General features: G+C 33.7%; 1 protein-coding gene across 3 annotated transcripts in view; it reads right to left on the bottom strand.

Moving 5' to 3' along the window:
* LOC105481157 (sperm associated antigen 16) overlaps positions 1–20,127 on the bottom strand; it is a 1,164,883-nt gene that overhangs the window by 160,540 nt on the left and 984,216 nt on the right. The window contains exon 16 of one of the 3 annotated variants that reach the window (XM_071073329.1): positions 7,926–8,071. The exons of the other annotated variants lie outside the window; for them this stretch is intronic. Coding sequence (XP_070929430.1) covers positions 8,022–8,071 — 50 coding nt within the window. The 3' untranslated portion in view covers positions 7,926–8,021. Of the gene's footprint in view, positions 1–7,925; positions 8,072–20,127 lie in introns of those variants that run through there. 3 annotated transcript variants of the gene reach the window in all.

The following is a 20,127-nucleotide window of genomic DNA, read 5'->3' as shown; positions in this document are numbered from 1 at the left end:
TAAAAGAATAACATCAATAGATTTTTACAATTCATTAAAAACCCAATCTTAGTTTTAAAAATACCTCTCAAAATTAGAAAATAAAAATGAGATTTCCCCCTAACTAAATATATCTTTTAGCTTAGTTATAAATATGACTATAATTAGTTTTTGTTTAAAAAACTTAGTAACACCTAAGTTTACATCGTTTCCTCAAACAAATAGAAACAAAAGATAAGTAAGAAAGGAATCAACGAAACTCAGTGGAAAACTATCTTCCTTCTCAAGGAACTTACATAAACTTGCAATCCTTTTTCCTAATTTGGCTATTCAGGTCTGTCAAACACTGTTCACTGACTAAGCTGACCGATTGTTTTAAGATATACACCCAGCCTAAATTCAACAGCCCTTCATGTTAAAAATGCTCAATAAACTAGATATTGATGGAACGTATCTCAAAATAGTAAGAGCTATTTATGACAAACCTACAGCCAATATCATACTGAATGGGCAAAAACTGGAAGCATTCCCTTTGAAAACCAGCACAAGACAAGGATGCCCTCTCTCACCACTCCTATTCAACACAATATTGGAAGTTCTGGCCAGGGCAATCAGGCAAAAGAAAGAAAGAAAGCACATTCAAATAGGAAGAAAAGAAGTTAAATTGTCTCTGTTTGCAGATGACATGATTGTATATTTAGAACCACATCATCTCAGCCCAAAATCTCCTTAAGCTGATAAGCAACTTCAGCAAAGCGTCAGGATACAAAATTAATGGGTAAAAATCGCAAGCATTCCTATATACCAGTAACAGACAAACAGAGAGCCAAATCATGAGTGACTCCCATTCACAATTGCTACAAAGAGAATAAAATACCTAGGAATCCAACTTACAAGGGATGTGAAGGACCTCTTCAAGAAAACTACAAACCACTGCTCAACAAAATAAAAGAGGACACAAACAAATGGAAAAATATTCCATGCTAATGGATAGGAAGAATTAATATTGTGAAAATGGCCATATTGCCCAAAGTAATTTATAGATTCAATGCTATCCCCATCAATCTCCCATTGACTTTCTTCACAGAATTGGAAAAAATGACTTTAAATTTCATATGAACCCAAAAAAGAGCCTGCATAGCCAACACAGCAGTAAGCAAAAAGAACAAAGCTGGAGGCATCACTCTACCTGACTTCAAACTATACTACAAGGGTACAGTAATCAAAACAGCATGGTACTGGTACCAAAAGAGATATATAGACCAATAGAACAGAACAGATGTCTCAGAAATAATACCACATATCTAAAACAATCTGACCTTTGATGAACCTGATAAAAACAAGCAATGGGGAAAGGATTCCCTATTTAATAAATGGTAATGGGAAAACTGGCTAGCCATATGCAGAAAAGTGAAACTGGACCCCTTCCTTACACCTTATACAAAAATTAACTCAAGATGGATTAAAGACTTAAATGTAAAACCTATAACCATAAAAACTCTAGAAGAAAACCTAGGCAATACCATTCAGGACATGGGCATGGACAAACACTTCATAACTAAAACACCAAAAGCAATGGCAACAAAAGCCAAAATTGACAAATGGAATCTAATTAAACTAAAGAGCTTCTGCACAGCAAAAGAAACTATCATCAGAGGGAACAGGCAACCTACAGAATGGGAGAAATTTTTTGCAATCTATCCATCTGACAAAGGGTTGATATCCAGAATCTACAAAGAACTTAAACAAATTTACAAGAAAAAGAAACAAACAACCCCATCAAAAAGTGGGCAAAGCATATGGACAGATTCTTTTCAAAAGAAGACATTTATGCAGCCAACAAACATATGAAAAAAAGTTCATCATCACTGGTCATTAGAGAAATGCAAATCAAAACCACAATGAGATACTATTTCATGCCACTTAGAATGGCGACCATTAAAAAGTCAGGAAACAACAGATGCTGGGGAGGATATGGAGAAATAGGAACACTTTTACACTGTTGGTGAGAGTGTAAATTAGTTCAGCCATTGTGGAAGATAGTGTGGCGATTTCTCAAGGTTCTAGAACTTAGAAATACCATTTGACCCAGCAATCTCATTGCTGGATATATGTCCAAAGGATTATAAATCACTCTGCTGTAAAGACACATGCACGCTTATGTTTATTGTGGCACTATTCACAATAGCAAAGACTTGGAACCAACCCAAACGTCCATCAATGATAGACTGGATTAAGAAAATGTGACACATATACACCATGGAACACTATGCAGCTATAAAAAAGGATGAGTTCATTTCCTTTGCAGGGACATGGATGAAGCTGAAAACCATAATTCTCAGCAAACTAACACAAGAACAGAAAACCAAAAAAGACATATTCTCACTCATAAGTGGGAGTTGAACAATGAGAACACATAAACACAGGGAGGGGAACATCACATACTGTTGTGGGGTGGGGGGCTAGAGGAGGGATAGCATTAGGAGAATACCTAATGCAGATGACGGGTTGACGGGTGCAGCAAACCACCATGGCACGTGTATACCTATGTAACAAACCTGAACATTCTGCACATGTACCCCAGAACTTAAAGTATAATAACTAATAAAAAACTGAAATAAAAAATAACAAAGGAAGAGCTACAAAATTTAAAAAAAAATTTTAAAACTGTGAATATTTCTATTTCACAAAATGTCAACATCTTAGGGTTTGCAAGCAAATCCAGTGTTCTTTATACCATCATTCCATACTGCCCTTGGGAAACAGATGTGATTCTCAAAATTTCAAAGAATTTCATTTTATATTTTTACAGACCTTGCCTATAAAAATGGGAAATACATTCCTCCGAGCACATTTTTATGACTAGACATAATAAAATTTTACTTACAGAGTAGACATCTTTTAAAATCATCCATGTAAAAGCAAAATGATAATATTCAAAGCATCAGGTCAATTCATTTAAGATTATTAGTCAGATGCAATTCCTCAGAATTTAAAAGGAAACAATAAACTAAAGGTATTCTACTACTTTATCACTATTTTACGCCTAACATTTTCAGCAGACAGAAATAAACATCGCCTTGGCTACTTAGACCCTACTTTTCAGCAATTTGTGCTGTCTTTCAGGTATGAATAATTTAACCTTGAACTAAAAAACAGATGCAAACAGATATAGTGGAACACGTCTGAGGCAGTGAATCAAAGCAAGCAAGCACTTTATAGGAGTACATTTCTTGGACACAGAGGAAGCCCCCTGCAGTGACATTGTTCTTGAAATACATAAATGAGAAAACCATGCAATTCAGTAATGTGCATCTTTAGTCACAAAACATGAAATGAATTTGCTGATAATTTTTTAAATCAAATTTTACATATATTGAGTATTAACACATGAAATATAACCACACAAGACTTGTCATAATCTTTATCAGTTGTACTCAGTTATCAATAATTTTTATTACTAGTACTCAGTTATTAAGGTTATTTAAGATTTTTAAGAAATGTTCATTTTTGTGTCACAGAAATAAATGTGAGAGGAAAAGCAAACCCTCAGTTCTTCTAATCTTTATCTTTTGCCTATTATCATTACTTTTAATTCTTGAAATTGACCTCATACTTCTTCTATAGCTTTGCAGTGACTTTTGTTTATCTTTCTGCAACACAGTAGCCTTAGATTTACTCAGATCCCAAAGTCTGAGTACAATATTAAGTGTGTCTGTAGGGGTGTGTGTGTGTGTGTGTGTGTGTGTATGTAAATGTATTCACCCAAACCCTAACTTGTATTTATTCATGATGTTACAATCGACATTGTAACTTATCATAGGAAAATACATGAAAAAATATGTCCCAGGTAAGGGAAAAAGAAATCTGTAAATGTTTCTATTTAACTGTATTCATTAGCTGTAATAACAATAGTGCTTTATGTGCATATTAGATAGAAAAAAGGCTTTTTAATGGCTAAGGTAGTTTGAAGCTAAATTTCTAACTATTTAGTATGAGGGAGCATATTTTTCCAACATTATGAAGTGGAACAAATCATTAAAATAATCAGAATCTGACAGAATTAGACAATTCATTTTAGAGAAATGAGTAACAAAAGTGCTTCTGGTTTAAACTCTGCTTTGCCTTTCTAAACTTAAAAGTTTGACTATAGATATATATACATATATATATCAAAGCTCCTTTAGAAAGAAATATATATAATTTATATATATTTCTTTATATATAAATATATTATATATACTGTATAAATGGAAATAAATATTTATATATTTCTTTCTAAAGGAGCTTTTATTTTATATTGCAAATATAAGTTATTTTTTATTTTATAAAAAGTTATTGAATTAGAAAACTTTTCACTTGTTTTCTTCCTTTTGTACATATTAAAATATTGAATTTATTCAATTTGGTTAGATTTAAGAAACTGAATATTAGAGAATTTGTTAATTCATTCATTTTGCTAACTTGTATTCTTTGTAAATACTTAAAAATATATTTAACATAAAATTCTATCCAAAAATCCATAATATTCCCCTCTGAATGGTTTCTATTTACATATTGAAGAGATTTAGTTACTTTTAACTTTCTTTGAATTTGTTTTTCAGAAACATATGTAACTTTTTCATATGAAATGATAATTGTCAATAAATGTGGCAGAGAAAATGCTTATCAAACATCTATGAGTGCTCCTATCTTTTATAGACTTTCTTGCAGTTGGGTTATGGCCATGTGAATTATTCCTGTCAATGAGAATGTGAGTGAAAGTGATATATAATTGCTGGTCTGAGGCACTTAAGAAATAAAGTAAGTTTTCTGTGCTTTTCTAACCTCATGGCTAGAAGAAAATTCACAATGTTTGAGTTGCAAAGTGAACGTCAACTGAACTGAATTGTTGTCATCACTGGAAGAAAGCTACCAAGAAGAGCTAGCTAGTCACATCAGACAGTACGTGAGTGAAAAATAAACTTTCATCATGGTTAACGCACTGAGATTAGAGTTTTAGTTGTTACTGTAACATAGCTAGTCTTCTTCTAACTAATATAGTACTTAAATCTACTTTTTCTCAAAATGTTATGTATTTAGGAGGCTTCAAATCAGCAATATTTATAATTTTAAAAATTTGTATGTTTGAACTACACTTTTTACTACTACTAGAAATACTGTTATATCCACCATGTGTATCAGTCTAAACAGTTTTAAATGTTTATGTGTTTTTCCATTATTTTTATTTTCCTGCTAAATGTGATGCAAATCATAGTGTGATTTTACTTTCCATCTTGTTATTGTCAATCGTGTTTACTTTTCATATAAAAGTAATTTGTTTTTTTACAGTTACTAGTTAACTGAATTTATTGACATGTTATTCATTTCTGTGAGTACTGTTATGTCTGATTTCCCCTCCTCCCCACCTCCTCTTCCTTCCTCTTCTTCTCCTCCCCATCCCTATCTTTCCTCCTTCTCCTTTCCCTCCTCTTCCTTCTCCTTCTTCTAGTGTCCATCTGTGGGGTGGGTGGTAAACAGTTAACTTTTAGGCCGAACAATGTCTTTGTCTTCACTTTTGAATTTTAAAATGCATTTTTATTTTAATAAAAATCTGGATTAGTTTGTCCATCATGACTTTCAAAATAACTCTGTTTATTGGCCTTTATCTGGTACTTGATTGTGGGCAATCTGTCTGAATTTTCACGTAGTTTTTCTGATAACTCTGATAGCTTTGAGGATTTCTTTCCTTATTTTTCACATTCTTCAGTCCCATATAGTGTGTTTGGGTATAAATTTATATTTCTTTGCCTTCAGAGGGTGCTATCAATCTGCGGGCTCATGGTTTTCTTCAACTCTGAAAATACTTACCTATCATTTCCTCAAATATGCTTTCTCTGCCACATTATCTTTTGTTTTTCAAGTATGCCAAAACGATTCTTGCCTTAAAACTTTTATCTGCTGTGGTTCCAGGTTTTAGAACAGTCTTCTCCCAGATATTTGCAAAACTTATATCATCAGGTCGTTCCAGTTTTTCTATAAATTTAACTATATCCGAGAGTCCTTCCCTGACCATCTTGTCTCAAATATCACTTTCTTTGTCACTTGCTATTCTCTTACTATGCATTGATTTTTGCATAGTATCAATTAATTACTTCTATACTTTATATACTTATTTGTTCATTTGTTTATTAACTTATTCCACCCTCTTCTAAAATTAAAATCTCAGGAGGATTTTTGTGGGCTTTTTCATTGCAAAATCAAGTGTTTAGAATAGTGCCTAGCACAGCCGGGCGCAGGGGCTCATGCCTGTAATCCCAGCATTTTGGGACGCCAAGGCAGGTGGATCATGAGGTCAAGAGATCAAGACCAACCTGGTCAACATGGTGAAACCGTATCTCTAGTAAAAAATACAAAAATTAGCTGGGTGTGGTGTCATGCGCCTGTAGTCCCAGCTACTCAGGAGGCTGAGGCAGGAGAATTGCCGGAACCCAGGAGGCGGAGGTTGCAGTGAGCCGGGACTGCACCACTGCACTCCAGCCTGGTGACAGAGTGAGACTCTGCCTCAAAATAATAATAATAATAATGAAGAATATTGCCTAGTACATAGTAGGTATTCAGTAAATATTTCTGGAGTGAATAAAATTTCCTCTAACCTCTTAGTTCCAGCACTCTTGTTAGATGCATAGTGTCAATATTTTTATGTTTCTATCTTGTTTTCTGTGTTCTGGATGAATTCCTTAATATACTTTTATATCTGAACTAGAGCTTACTCTATTTTGTATTTTTTAATTTTAATGACTATAAGTTTAACTTCTATGATTTCTTGTTGATTTTTTTTTTCTTTTGAGACATGGACTTGCTGTTGTCCCCGCTGGAGCGTAATAGTGTGATCATGGCACACTGCAGCCTCAACCTCTTGGACTTAAGTCATCCTGCTGCTTCAGCATCCTACTGAGTAGCTTGGATTACAGGTACATACCACTGTGCCCAGCTAATTATTTTTTGTAGAGGCAGGGTCTCACTCTGTTGCCCAAGCTGGTCTCAAACTTCTAACCTCAAGCAATCCTCCCACCTTGGCTACCTGAAGTGCTGGGATTACAGGCATGAGCCACCATGCCTGGATCTCATTGATTTTTTGTCACATCAGCTGCTCTTATTTCACCTTGGATTCATGAAAATGTACCTGTCCTCCCATATACCTAGGCCAGTGTTTGCTATAAAGTTATGGTTGCAGACAGTGTGTTGACCTTGGAGTAGAAGAAGCATCTCAAACTATAAACTTGTATCTTCTTAACCAAAGTATAAAACTACATACTTTGTATGACTAGCTTTTAAAGTCACACTCTAATTAATCACTGATTCTTGCAGGCTTTTATTCAGTCAGCAAACATTTACTGAGCATCTGTTATGGGGACAATATTTAGTAAAGGTGAAGGATCCATTGATGAATATTAGTTATGTCCCTTAAGAGGCTCTTAACATTCTAGATATCCACACTAATCCAATATGTAAAAAACAGAATATAAAACAAAACCTATTAGACTTCAGATGGATCTATTCAGGATTCTTTTTTTTTGTTTTGTTTTTTGGAAAAAAGACATAAAAGAATATCCTAAAAGATATTCTTTTGGATATATTCATGATGGAATATATCATCTCAGTCACACTTAACACATGATTCTTCTGAGATATATGATAAATTCTTTATAGATTTCATTAATGAAGATTCAAGGAGGCTAGGATTAAAGTCACAAAGAGTAGACTATACATACCCAGCCTGTAGCCCTCAGAAATTACATTTTCAATTACAATTTAAATGTGGTTTACTCCTATGATGCGGTGTTGTGTCCTGGTGTAATTAAGCTAAAAAACATTTTATTTTTAATGAGTTCATGATATGATAAACAAAATTATTGTTATAGCATGTTGTCCTGAAACAATTCAAGGCACTTAACTAACATATCTCTGACAAAAACATTTATGTAGGCAATTAGAAAGGTTTTATTTTTTTTTCAAAGAATAAAGAAGCAATTTGTGGCATGGAATCATTTTTCTTTACCTCAGGAACGAGACTGTATACTGCAACACAAGTATCTCCAAAATATAGCAGCTGAAAGCAAAAAGTATTCTATTATAATTAACATTCCCCACAGCTCTGGAGTTCAGAAAGGACTTGGCTGGGTGGTTTTAGCTTAAAGTCTCTCCTGTGGCTGCAGTCAGACATTGGCTGAAGCTGCAATGGTGAGTGGCTGGAGAAGCTGAGGACTGCCTGGCTGCTCTGCTTGGTTTTTCTCTGGAATCTAGTTTGGGCTTCTGTGCAGCACAGTGGACTCAGGACAGACAAGGGCTTATAGAATGCTCAGGGTTCCTGCATAAATGTGTCCATATACAAAGCCTGAATTACTTGGCTATTTCTAATCAATCTTCTGAAGTTACTCAATGTTACTCTGTCACTTCTATTAGTAACAAGGGAGTTCCAAGCCCACCCAGATTCAAAGGGAGGGATCATGGATTTCACCTCTTGATGACAGGAATGTCATCATGACATTGTGGAAGAGAAGGTTGGATAAGAAATATTGTTACTGCCAACTTTGGAAAATGCAATGTGCTATAGCTACTAAGAGATAAACAATATCCTCATAATTTATGAGTTTGTAAACTATGGAGTCCAAGGATTTTTGTCTAAAGTCCCTCTGTTAGAGGCAGAGGTAGAAAGATAACATATATCTCCTAATTACCTCTCATTTTTTTTTTTGTTTGTCAACATAGTGCTTCCTAGAGGGTTCTAGAAGAAAATTCAGGACCTAGAAACAGTTGATATAAGTTGTATCCTTGGGAATTTCCAAGCATACCAAATGACTACCAGGTATGGAAAAGCTGAAATACACATACAATGGGGGTGTATACAAGAAATCTGTCTGTACATTTGATGTCTTAACAGTGCATATAAATTCCATAGTGCAAATTTATGCATTTGATTACTTATTCATTCAAAACGTATGTTTTAGGCCCTTTGAAGTGTACTAGGGAATATTTGAACACATATCAGGTAAATTAAAAAAAAATTCCTCTGCTTAGGGCTCTAACCCAGTAAAACAGTGCAAATGTCAAATGTAATGCAATATTGACAGGAATACCTAATTTGGAGAACTGAAAATTGTTGGCTCGAGTTGACCTGAAATGCCCTGAAATTTTACCGGCAGATGGTCAGACACTGTCTTAACTACACACTAGAATGTATGTTTAGTATATTTTATAAAACAATGGCTATTCCCTTTATGTGTGGAAAATAGGTACTTTTAAAATACAAAATAGTTTTTTTAAAGAAAAAATGTTTCAGACTATTTACAAGTCTTTCTCTAAAGCATTCAGCCAATATATTATTACTTCTTTTGATTGTATAGAGAAAAATGCTCAATGACTTATATTTTATTTAATACCCATTTTAAACATCTGAGTTTTCAAATTATAAAAATGTATCATTAAGATACAGGACTTAGGCCCTACAAAAGGTATTGCAGAAGGCAGTTTAATGGGAGACAATTGCATTATCATTGAGGACTAGGGGAAAGAGATGGTGGAGAAGGGCCAGGTAATCAGGGAACTGCAGCATATAGGATGGGAAAATATGCTGGGAATAGCGTGAATATTAAAAGCATCTACATAAATCTATATAAATCCTAAATCCATGATTTCAGAATGCTGCTGTATAGTCAGAATAATACTCTTGTGCAGTAATTTGGCAATTATGGAAGAGCATGCAGAAGTAGAAGTTTATAGGTGCTGTTTGAACAACATGCATAATTTATAGATAGAATGCAGATTCAGATGATAGTAATTCAAGGACACTGGAACACAAGAACAGCAACCAATGGTTCTAGGAATCTGAAGAATGTCTTGGCATAGTAAAAGGTTTGGAAATGTAGTTAAGAAAGCATTAAGTTAGAGATACTTTTTTAATAGAAAGCTTGAGATAAAAAGAGAATAAGGAGACATTTCAGAAGAGGTAGGCAGGTTAAGACTACAGAAATTTCTAAACAAAGTCTTGTTTAGTGTACAAAGGATAAAAATACATAAAGGGCATTAATGAAAGTATAAAAATACTCAGCTATGTCAGTAAGAAAGATGATTATGATAAAATATAGAATTCCAGTGTTATTTAAATCAATGGAGCATTAGTAGTCATAACATACTTTTCAAAATAGAAACTGATTCTTACATAATTATTTTTAAAAATTCTCCAAAATTAATTTTAATTACATTCCAAAAAGTTTTAATAATATAGAAGTTCACTTATAGCAATTATTTATCTTACTAGTAGTATTTTAATGTATGATTTTTTGTGGGTTTGTTTTTTATCATATTAAATCCTTACTTGGCTTCCTATCAGCGCCTCAGAAACTATGAGACTTAGTTTGTTTCTCAATTACTCCATAAACATGGAGAGTAATTTAAAAATCATGTGCATAGTCATTTTAAGTCTTTATTGTTTTTCAGAACTTCAGCTTATCGTTGAAGAAGTCACATGCTGAGTGAGCTGAAAATTCTATTAATTAGTTACACACTAGTAAGTAAGCCTTAAATCCCAGTGCCAATTAAATCTATTTATAATTGCATTGGGAGCTGATAAATAATAGGTCATGTTTTCAATTTTCATACAGATTCTGATCTATGGTATTTTATATGAAAAAGTAATTATTTTAAATATATCCAATTTAAATATTTTTCAGTATTTTTTATAATTTGAAGGCATTCCTTTATTTCCTATACATATGTAATTGATTGAGTGGATTCCCAAGAAAGCTATTACAGTAGGAGTTTTTGTTATTCACAATGCATTATGATTAAAATTACTTATACAAGAATTTATAAATGGCTATGAAAGTTTTAAATTTGAACTTTAGAAACATTACTGGTGATCATATTATATTTTCCTGTCTTTCTGTAGTATATGTGTCTTGGTGGTAAAACCTGACCCAGGCCCTAAGGTGACTGTGAAGATTCGAGGAACTCCTTCATTCCTATTTGTAGGATGTCAGAGAAGGGGTATGGGTAGAAGGAGATGCTCTGTTCTATTTACTATTGCCAATCCAAACTCTACATTTTTTGATATTTCATAACACAATTTAAAAAATCATTTCATTCAAATTTTTAGGAAATTATTTGCCTGTAATCACTAATTACATGTAATTTGTGAGCTAGTGAAGACAGTTATTGACATTTAAATATAAACATAAATTCCCAAACAAGAAGTGATATATAGTCTTAAACTAGACACTAGTAACATATAACGTATAGGCAGAAATTAATTCTTTAGAACACATTATAACATTTTATGTGAATATATATCAAAGATATTATAAAAAGATAGTTCATACTATATTCATCAATATAGGAGATTAATTAATGACTTACATTAACATATGACTCAAAAAAAAAATTAAGCTAGGTTCTATAGTTAAATTTTATGAGCCCTGACTCAGGGAGACAGGTTTATTAAAATTAAACTACACTTTGAGAATATTTTATAAATAAATATAGGCAAGCTTGTATATTATAATCAAGTTTGTTTTGTTCAAATCTTTGGTTCTTCTTAAGGGATTATTGAAAAGATGGTAAGTTCTTAATACCAGGCTTTTCTTCCTTGATTATTGATACCACTTAGAATAATGTTCCTTTTGGTTCTATTTCTACAGTCAATTTGATTAAAACTCATTTATCACTCTAAAGAGACAAATATTTCAAGACATTGAACCAGGTTTCTAGGTTTCTTTCCTCTATCCTGTCTTTGAACACTTAGTTACCACTTCTATAAATTTGGATGATGCCTCAGGCTCTTATAGAGGATTTTATTATACATGCTTTTCATTATGACCCAAAACATTTATCTTTCCAATTATTGATTTTCCCAAGTCCTAAGCTTAAGAGAATTCAGTTTTACTAACCAGTGAGTCATTCCTGAGGTAAATTTTTATTTTATCAACAGGATAAAACAATCGATGTAGGGCTGCAGCTACCCAAATGATAGTTAATAGATCACATTTAGCATCTGATTAGAAGATGCCACATATGTCCTGAAAAATGTCATCACACATTTTGTGAGATTTTTACTCTAAGAGACCTATGTATTTAAATTATGGTAACTTTGAAATATGAATTTTGCATTATTTTTACACAGTGGGCATTTATTTTGTTATTTGTAATATTAACTTGTTCAGTGTTATACTTTCATTTTTTATAACCAATGATTAAGGAGATTCTTCTCAAAAATCTAGAAAAATGCAATCTTTTCTTCTTATTTTCTGAAACAAAATATTTTGGTAGATTCAGTGACTAGAGTTGAGAGGCTTCTTACTGGGTCAAGAATTAAAGATTGGAAAAAATGCAAATTCAAAATAATTTGGTGTAAGTCTCTAAAGGAGAAAAGAAAACAACCTTCTGAAGCTTCCTTCCTTTCCTTGACACAGGTGAATCAGAATTTGTAGGATAACCACAGTCTTTCTATGATTTTGACAAGTAAAAACTGCACTGGGCCATCTCTGCGTTGTCATGTATCTTCTTGTGACACTGATAGTCCAGCCCACACTGAAGTATGTTCCAGAGAATTGTGGGAATGAGTAAGTGCCTGGCCACTCCATGTATGTTGTCTTGTGAATTTTGTGACTGGATGACAGTTACAAGATGAATGGCTGATGTTTGGAGTAATGTCCCTCAGAAGAAAGGGAAGCTAACAGGTTGAAATAAGAATTAGACCTGTGACCTTAATTTCATGAAGCCCCTGTTTTAATGGGCTGAGCAAACCAGTCTGAGAAATATAGAATTATAGTCACAAGAAGTTGGATCAGTTTTCCAAGTGTTGACTAATTTATCTTCTTGTTTCTAGGCAAGAGAACGTTAAGCTATACCAGATAATTTAATTAGCTGCATCCAGGATATGAAATCCAGAAGTTTCAATACTATTAACAGACTCTGATCATCAGAATTATTTTTTATACAACTTACACTTCTCTTATGAGAGTTTAAGTCTGCTTCCTTGTCTTATACTCAGGGAAGATGAAAGGCAGTTAACATACCCTGTAAAATAACTAACTGTAAGGTTGTTAAGTTATCCTCCTGCCTTTGCTATTGCAGTTTAAGTAAACAGTAAATTATTTTAAACTTTTCCTACATCAATTTAATAAATGAATTCTATTTCTTAGAGCAGTTTTAGATTGACAGAAACATTGAATATAGAATACAGACATTTCCCATCATCAATTTATTTCTATTTAACTAAATGGTTAAAAACCCTTATTCTTTTGAAAACGTCACTGAGGAATTTATGTTGTCAAATGATAAAGCCATATTTACTGATACTGCATGTAAGAGGTATGACAACACAAAACATATTGGGAAAATGGATTAACACCTTCAAATAATAGTGCATAACTATGTTGGACTAGCTGACAATATTAAAGTCTACAAAGATAAAGTTAAAGGTTAGAAGAGACCCAATGACATCTTTTTTTTTAATTTTTTTTTTATTTTTTGGCAATGGAGTCTGGCTCTGTTGCCCAGGTTGGAGTGCAGTGGCACGATCTCGGCTCGCTGCAACCTCCGGCTCTCAGGTTCAAACAATTCTCCTGCCCCAGCTTTCCGAGTAGCTGGGACTACAGGTGCACGTCGCCATACCCAGCTAATTTTTTTTGTATTTTTAGTAGAGACGGGGTTTCACTGTGTTGCCCAGGCTGTTTTCGAACTCCTGAGCTCAAGCAATCCACCCACTTCGGCCTCCCAAAGTGCTAGAATTACAGGCGTGAGCCACCGTGCCTGGCCAGCTTCAATTTTTTAGAAAGATGTAATTATCTATCTTTATGTACAGCTGAGGGAAAATAAATTATCTATACCTACTCTTATTCATATTTCATAAAATGAGTTGAGACTGTAGATATAATTTCTAATCTATTCTAATATTAAGACAGATATTGGAAGGGAAAGGTTGCCAAATAAAAGTAGTCCATCAAGATATGTATTTTTCATGATTATGAACTTTTTCAGCATACATTTACATTTAATTATGTACGTACTGTGGATGTATTTTTCTTTCACATAAAATAAATGCTTAGTAGAATTTTTATAAATTCTAAATCTTTATTATACATTTTTTATGATGACTGATTTGCATTATAATCTTAGACGATTTTTATCTGGTATAATGGGCCAATTTCTAAATAGCATCTAGAAGCCATTATCTGAGGTAGATTGTATAGGTAAATTTTATGTATCCTTAGAGAACTTACAAAAGAACAAACAAGGACAACATCGTTCTTGCTTTAAGACTTCAAGCTTGATTTTCATTCTGAGACACATGTTTTAAGAATTATTTTGGTGGCTGTGTATACTAGATAAGTAGCTTGTGTAGTTGGAATAGAAATCAGATATCTTTATGGAGATGGTTTATCCATCCACCATATGCTAGACAATGAATGATAAAGTCTGATGAACACAATGATGAAAGGGCATAGATCCTGCCCTCAAAGAGTTTACATTCCTAAGAGAAAGTGCTTAAAAACAACTTTAAAAATCACACTTAGCATTTGAATTATTTGGCTTTGGAATTCTTTTTCTGGAATTAATATGAAGGAACATAGTAACAATCATTCAGTCTTCTGAAACAGTTTTGTGCTGCTTTGAGAATGCTGGATGAGAGGTGATGGACAAGACTTTCCAACAGGGCAAGGTGGAAAAAGCATTGAGGTATAAGGGAAGGACATAGATATTAGCCCAGGTGTGTTCCTCAGCGACCACAGGACTTCGGGAAGACACCGGTTGATTTCTGTGGTCATTTCCTCGTTGTTCTTTAATGATCACCTCATATAGGCACACAGTGCTTATCTGGCATGGGTATTGACTACTTGGACTTGATGGTGGAGGATGTAAAGATGGGTAACATTTCCTACTATTATTAGGGTTTTTTTTGGTCATTTTTTTCAATGAGAATTTTATGAAATTTATATTGCTTTAAATGGCCACAGTGAAGCAGAAGCAAGCATATGCTTCCCAATTTCTGCAGCTGACTTCAGGTACTTTAGTAAACGACCAGATCCATTCATTATGTTTTCAACAATAGCAATTTTCCTCTCCGGGATTCTGGGTGGGGGCTGTCATCCTGAGTGTCCTCTATCCCTGTCTCCAGCTCCAGTGCAGCTCTGACAGTGCTCCATCCTTGTCAAAGGGACTGCAGGGAACTACAATAAAGTAATGTTTGGCATGGTAGGCTGAAAACTGAAATTAGCTAAATAAATGAAAGTCTGCTCTGATTATTAAAATAGTCTTAATATACATACTTTAAGATGAGTGTTTACATTTGTTTCCTCAAATTAAATTTGAAGTTCCCTTTCACAGAAAAGCAAAATAATGAAAAGGAAGAGAGCCTTACTAAATCTAGAGAAGCTATCTCATTTTGAAAATGAGGATTTATTGTTTAATGGGTATACAGCTTCAGTTTTGCAAAATGAAAAAGTTCTAGAGATCTGTGGTACAACAACATGTCTATAATTAATACCACTAAACTGTGCACTAAAATTGATTAAGGCTGGGCACAGTGGCTCATGCCAGTAATCTTAGGACTTTGGGAGGATTGCTTGAGGACAGGAATTTATAACCAGCCTGGGCAACATAGTGGCACTCCGTTTCCACAACAGTCAAAAAAAAAAAAAATTTAGCCAGGTATGCTGGTGCTTGCCTGTAGTCCTAGCTATTCTGGAGGCTAAAGGAGGGGAATTACTTGAGGCCCACATTTGGGGCTGCAGTATGCTCTGATTGTGCCATTGCACTCCAGCCTGGGCAAGAGAGTCAATTCCCTGTCTCAAAAAAAAAAAAAAAATTAAATGTTATGAGTTTTTTAAACCAAAATTTAAATTAATAGATAGCATTTCTGCAAGTAACTATTTCGGAACTATAACTCTAGTAGCTTTGAAGACCTCAAAGTTAGATTTCAAATAGGAGTTTTATGGTTAACAGCCATGTGTGGCAATTGAATGCCAGTTTTCAAATAATACATATCACATATCCTTTATTCCTAAAAAACGTGGTGCAGATAAGCTTGTTGTAGTGAACAAAGATGTTTCTATTAAGCAAAGTAATCACTTAAGTAGCTATGCTCATGAGCTTCAAGAATTACATTTTTATAAGTAAAACAGATAAGGATGTCGATTTTATGGGAAGAGGTAACTAGATAGCATGTGAAATCCTGAACTATGTAAGTGATCTAGTATGTAATTTAATTTATGCAATATTCACTTAATGGTGTACTTTGTTAATCACAGCAATAATGTTAATTTAACAAAGTATCTTCAGCATATATTATTATTTCCTGATTAAAATGCAATCATAGTTTTGCCATATGAACTTGGCACTACTATCGAATGAACCCATTAATGCTGGGAGATCAAATTCTTGTATTGAAAAGGTAACAGTAGGATTATTTATAATGATATAAAATAATTCACCAAAATGATCTTGGGCATGAAAATCATCCCTGAATAAAGTGCACCTTCATTTCAAGGGGCTGAGATTAGAGGGACAAATTGCATGGAAATTGGGTAGTATGAAATGAACAATGGTAAAAGGGTGCTAACTCAAGCAGATGGAAAACGAGGCATAAAATATCTCATCACATGTATTCAGATTGTGCAGTCCTACCATTAGCAACTTCAATTTGAGGTAACATCAAGAAAGCTGGAAATAATATATTTGAGCTCCTAGTCTATAAAGATATGTGGTATTTTCTGAAATAAAAGCAAATTGTATGATTAACTAAAAGTTGTTATTGGAATAAGAAATTTTCTTGATGCTAATGACAGTCTAAATTTAAATAAATTTCTGCAGCATAAGAACTTCCTCAAAATTCAAATGCTTGTTTTAGAATTACATATAATGCTCTAAACCCTAAATCTATAGCAAAAAGCTTACAGATTTAGAAGAATGATAGCATGGTTTCTATACATGAAACATGGGAATTAAAACTACTGTAACTGTTAGTTTTAATCTGCAGCTATAAGTCCCATTAAACTTCTTTCTTTTTCCAAGTTCTTTAAAAATCATACTTTTACACTATAATATACTATATATTTTACTTTGTATGTATACTTTCACATCCAGACGACTTTTTAGAGAGGAAATTAGATGAAGTAAAGATATAGTTACTCCCAAGAGTAAACTCATACCTGGAATTATGTTATACATATTATTGTTTAATTTAGTAAATGACAAAAATTGAATCAACAAAATATTGGCCTCTAGATTATTACCACATTTTACAGTAATGAAAGAGATGACAATGATTTGCCTTTTCCTTTTTTCTAGGAGGACTATAGGTATTAATCATTTAAGTTAACTTGTTAAATTTTTGAAAGCAATTCACAATTCCCTTTACAAATTCAGTAATGTAGAAGTCTTAAAACATCTCAGAAATATCATCCTGTAAAGACATTCTCCATGAGTGCAGATCACTAATGATTACACATATGGTAATTATCTTATGAATAAAATGCTAACAGCAATTAATGAATTAAGATCTGTGTTTTTTTTAATGTTTCATGGTCAATTTATCAAACACTGTTAACTCAAAATGTGGCCCAGGTCCCTTGTGGAACACATCCCAAAATTCTCTTAAGTGCTTTCTTTATCTTTAGAACTGTTACCTATTATAGGAACAGACCCTAAATCTAGAACATAAAGAGAATAACAATATGATTGCACAAGAGATAAAATTGTGTTTTCCTTTTGCTATGTTATTGCTGTCCCCGAAAGGGTCAATATTCTACATCTGATATTTACTACAAAATGCCCTGGTGCTTAAAATAATATTCCACCTGTCCTTTCATGATGAGGTCTAAGGATCAGAATTATACATTATGGATATGGAAAGAAGATGTCACTCTGGGGAGAATGTGTTCCATAAATAAAATGAGTAATGCCAGGTGGAGGATTCAAAATAGACATCATGCAGTTTTCCTAAGGAAAATTGCGTAAACTCTTTTGTCACTCTCAGCTTTGCCATAGTCTTATGGTTATTTCTTATATCACAGTCACTTTCAGGTTGCAAGATGATTTCAAGGAACTCATCTGAATCCAGAGGACACTTAAAAACCTCATGATCTAAAAATCTCTATATATGATTGCTATCTTATTTGGTGAATCATAATAAATGTTGGGAAATTAGATATAGGAAGTGGCCGGATCTCAGCTCACTGCAAGCTCTGCCTCCCGGGTTTACGCCATTCTCCTGCCTCAGCCTCCCGAGTAGCTGGGACTATAGGCGCCCGCCACCTCGCCCGGCTAGTTTTTTTTTTTTTTTGTATTTTTTAGTAGAGACGGGGTTTCACTGTGTTAGCCAGGATGGTCTCGATCTCCTGACCTCATGATTCGCCCGTCTCGGCCTCCCAAAGTGCTGGGATTACAGGCTTGAGCCACCGCGCCCGGCCTCATTGTATCTTTTTTTTTGAGATGGAGTCTCACTCTGTCGCCCTGGATGGAGTGCAATGTGCTATCTCGGCTCACTGTAACCTCTGCCTCCCGGGTTCAAGCTATTCTCATGTCTCAGCCTCCTGAGTAGCTGCGATTACAGGTGCCTGCCACCATGCCCGATGGTAGAGATGAAGTTTTACTATATTAGCTAGGTTGGTCTCGAACTCCTGACCTCAGATGATCCACCTGCCTAGGCCTCCCAAAGTGTTGGGATTACAGGCGTGAGCCACCAAGCCTGGCCCAAAATTGTATCTTTAAAAACTGTACTCATACCCAGTTTCCTTGTAATAGTAATTCTTTATAAGCACCTATGCTCTTATCATTTTCATTGTGTTAAACTTGAGCAGCTTAAACTGTACCTGTAGCTATGCTTGGCACACAGGAATTAAATGCTCACTAGATGTAGCAGTAATTATTATTGAGCTTCAATTACAAGTATTAATTGATCTGAGCTAGCAGGACACCTAGCTCAGATGGCAACTATTTACACAATAATATAGTCTGGCAGATGGGTAGGCCCTTGTTATCAAAGTTGTGAATGAAATAACTATATTTATACCCCTACTATATTTCTTTCATAGAAGGTAAGAATTCAATGCACATTTTCTCCCTCAGAATAACTGTTGATGCCCATCACACTGTACTCTACACATTGTACTGCTGTGTCCTTAAAATTAGTTCAAAATAAATAAGCTAAGAGATAGACAAAAATTCTAATTGTACTACTGGTTGTAGAATGAAATAATAGAGTTGGGTATATATTGTACTGTTGTGATAGCTATAATACGGAAAGACAACAAATAATTTAATTGCATTATTGGAAATAAACCTTGTTGCTATAAAAAATTAAACAAAGCCTACATAGTTTAAACCTTGCAACTTGGTGTTACTTTGCCAATGGGCATGAAGATGAAAAAAAGTAAATTTTTAGTAACTGCTTAAAAAAAACCCTTGGTGACCACAGACAATTATTCTGTCCCACCAGTGGTAAGTTCTTCAATGGAATAAAGAGGTTGTCCAAAACACTTTTTAAAATTCTTCTAAACATGTAGTTATTAAATCATTCTATGCAGGGTTCCAGGAGGTGTCTTTAAAGCTTTAGGTGTTTAGTGGAAGACATCTCAAGGCTCAAAGGGCAAGTTAAGTTCAATATTTATTTATTTGAGGAAGAAGATGCACATTAAATTCTTTACCTTCTGTTAAATATTACATCAATAAATATGGTATAATATTTATTTCAGGAGTAAATATTAATTTAAGAAAGATATGGGGCATTATTTATTTGAGAAAAAATGTTTAAATCATTGATTTTGGACTCAATGGACTCATATTAAGTTTGAACTTTCATTTAATAAAATCAATGTACATTTTTTTTCAGTTGTATAAATTTGCTTTTGCCAAATGTGCTGTTGGACTTAGGTTGCTATGAATTAAAGGTATCTAAAATCAAATCAATACTACACATTCAGTTACAGTCTTTTTATAGGCATCACATAATCTAGGTATACATTAACTTATTAATCCATCAGTGGCACTTAAATGCACAATCAATTTATTTCCAAATTATTTTCGAGAGGATCATAATTTGAAAGAATCTTTCATAATATTCCAGACTATGACGTCAATATTTCTGAAAAGTGGTGCATAATCATTAGT

Source organism: Macaca nemestrina, chromosome 11 (genome assembly GCF_043159975.1).
Source record: "Macaca nemestrina isolate mMacNem1 chromosome 11, mMacNem.hap1, whole genome shotgun sequence".
NCBI classification, from domain to species: Eukaryota; Metazoa; Chordata; class Mammalia; order Primates; family Cercopithecidae; genus Macaca; species Macaca nemestrina.
The sequence above is the reverse complement of the archived record's forward strand: the minus strand, read 5'-3'. Positions and strand labels throughout refer to the sequence as shown.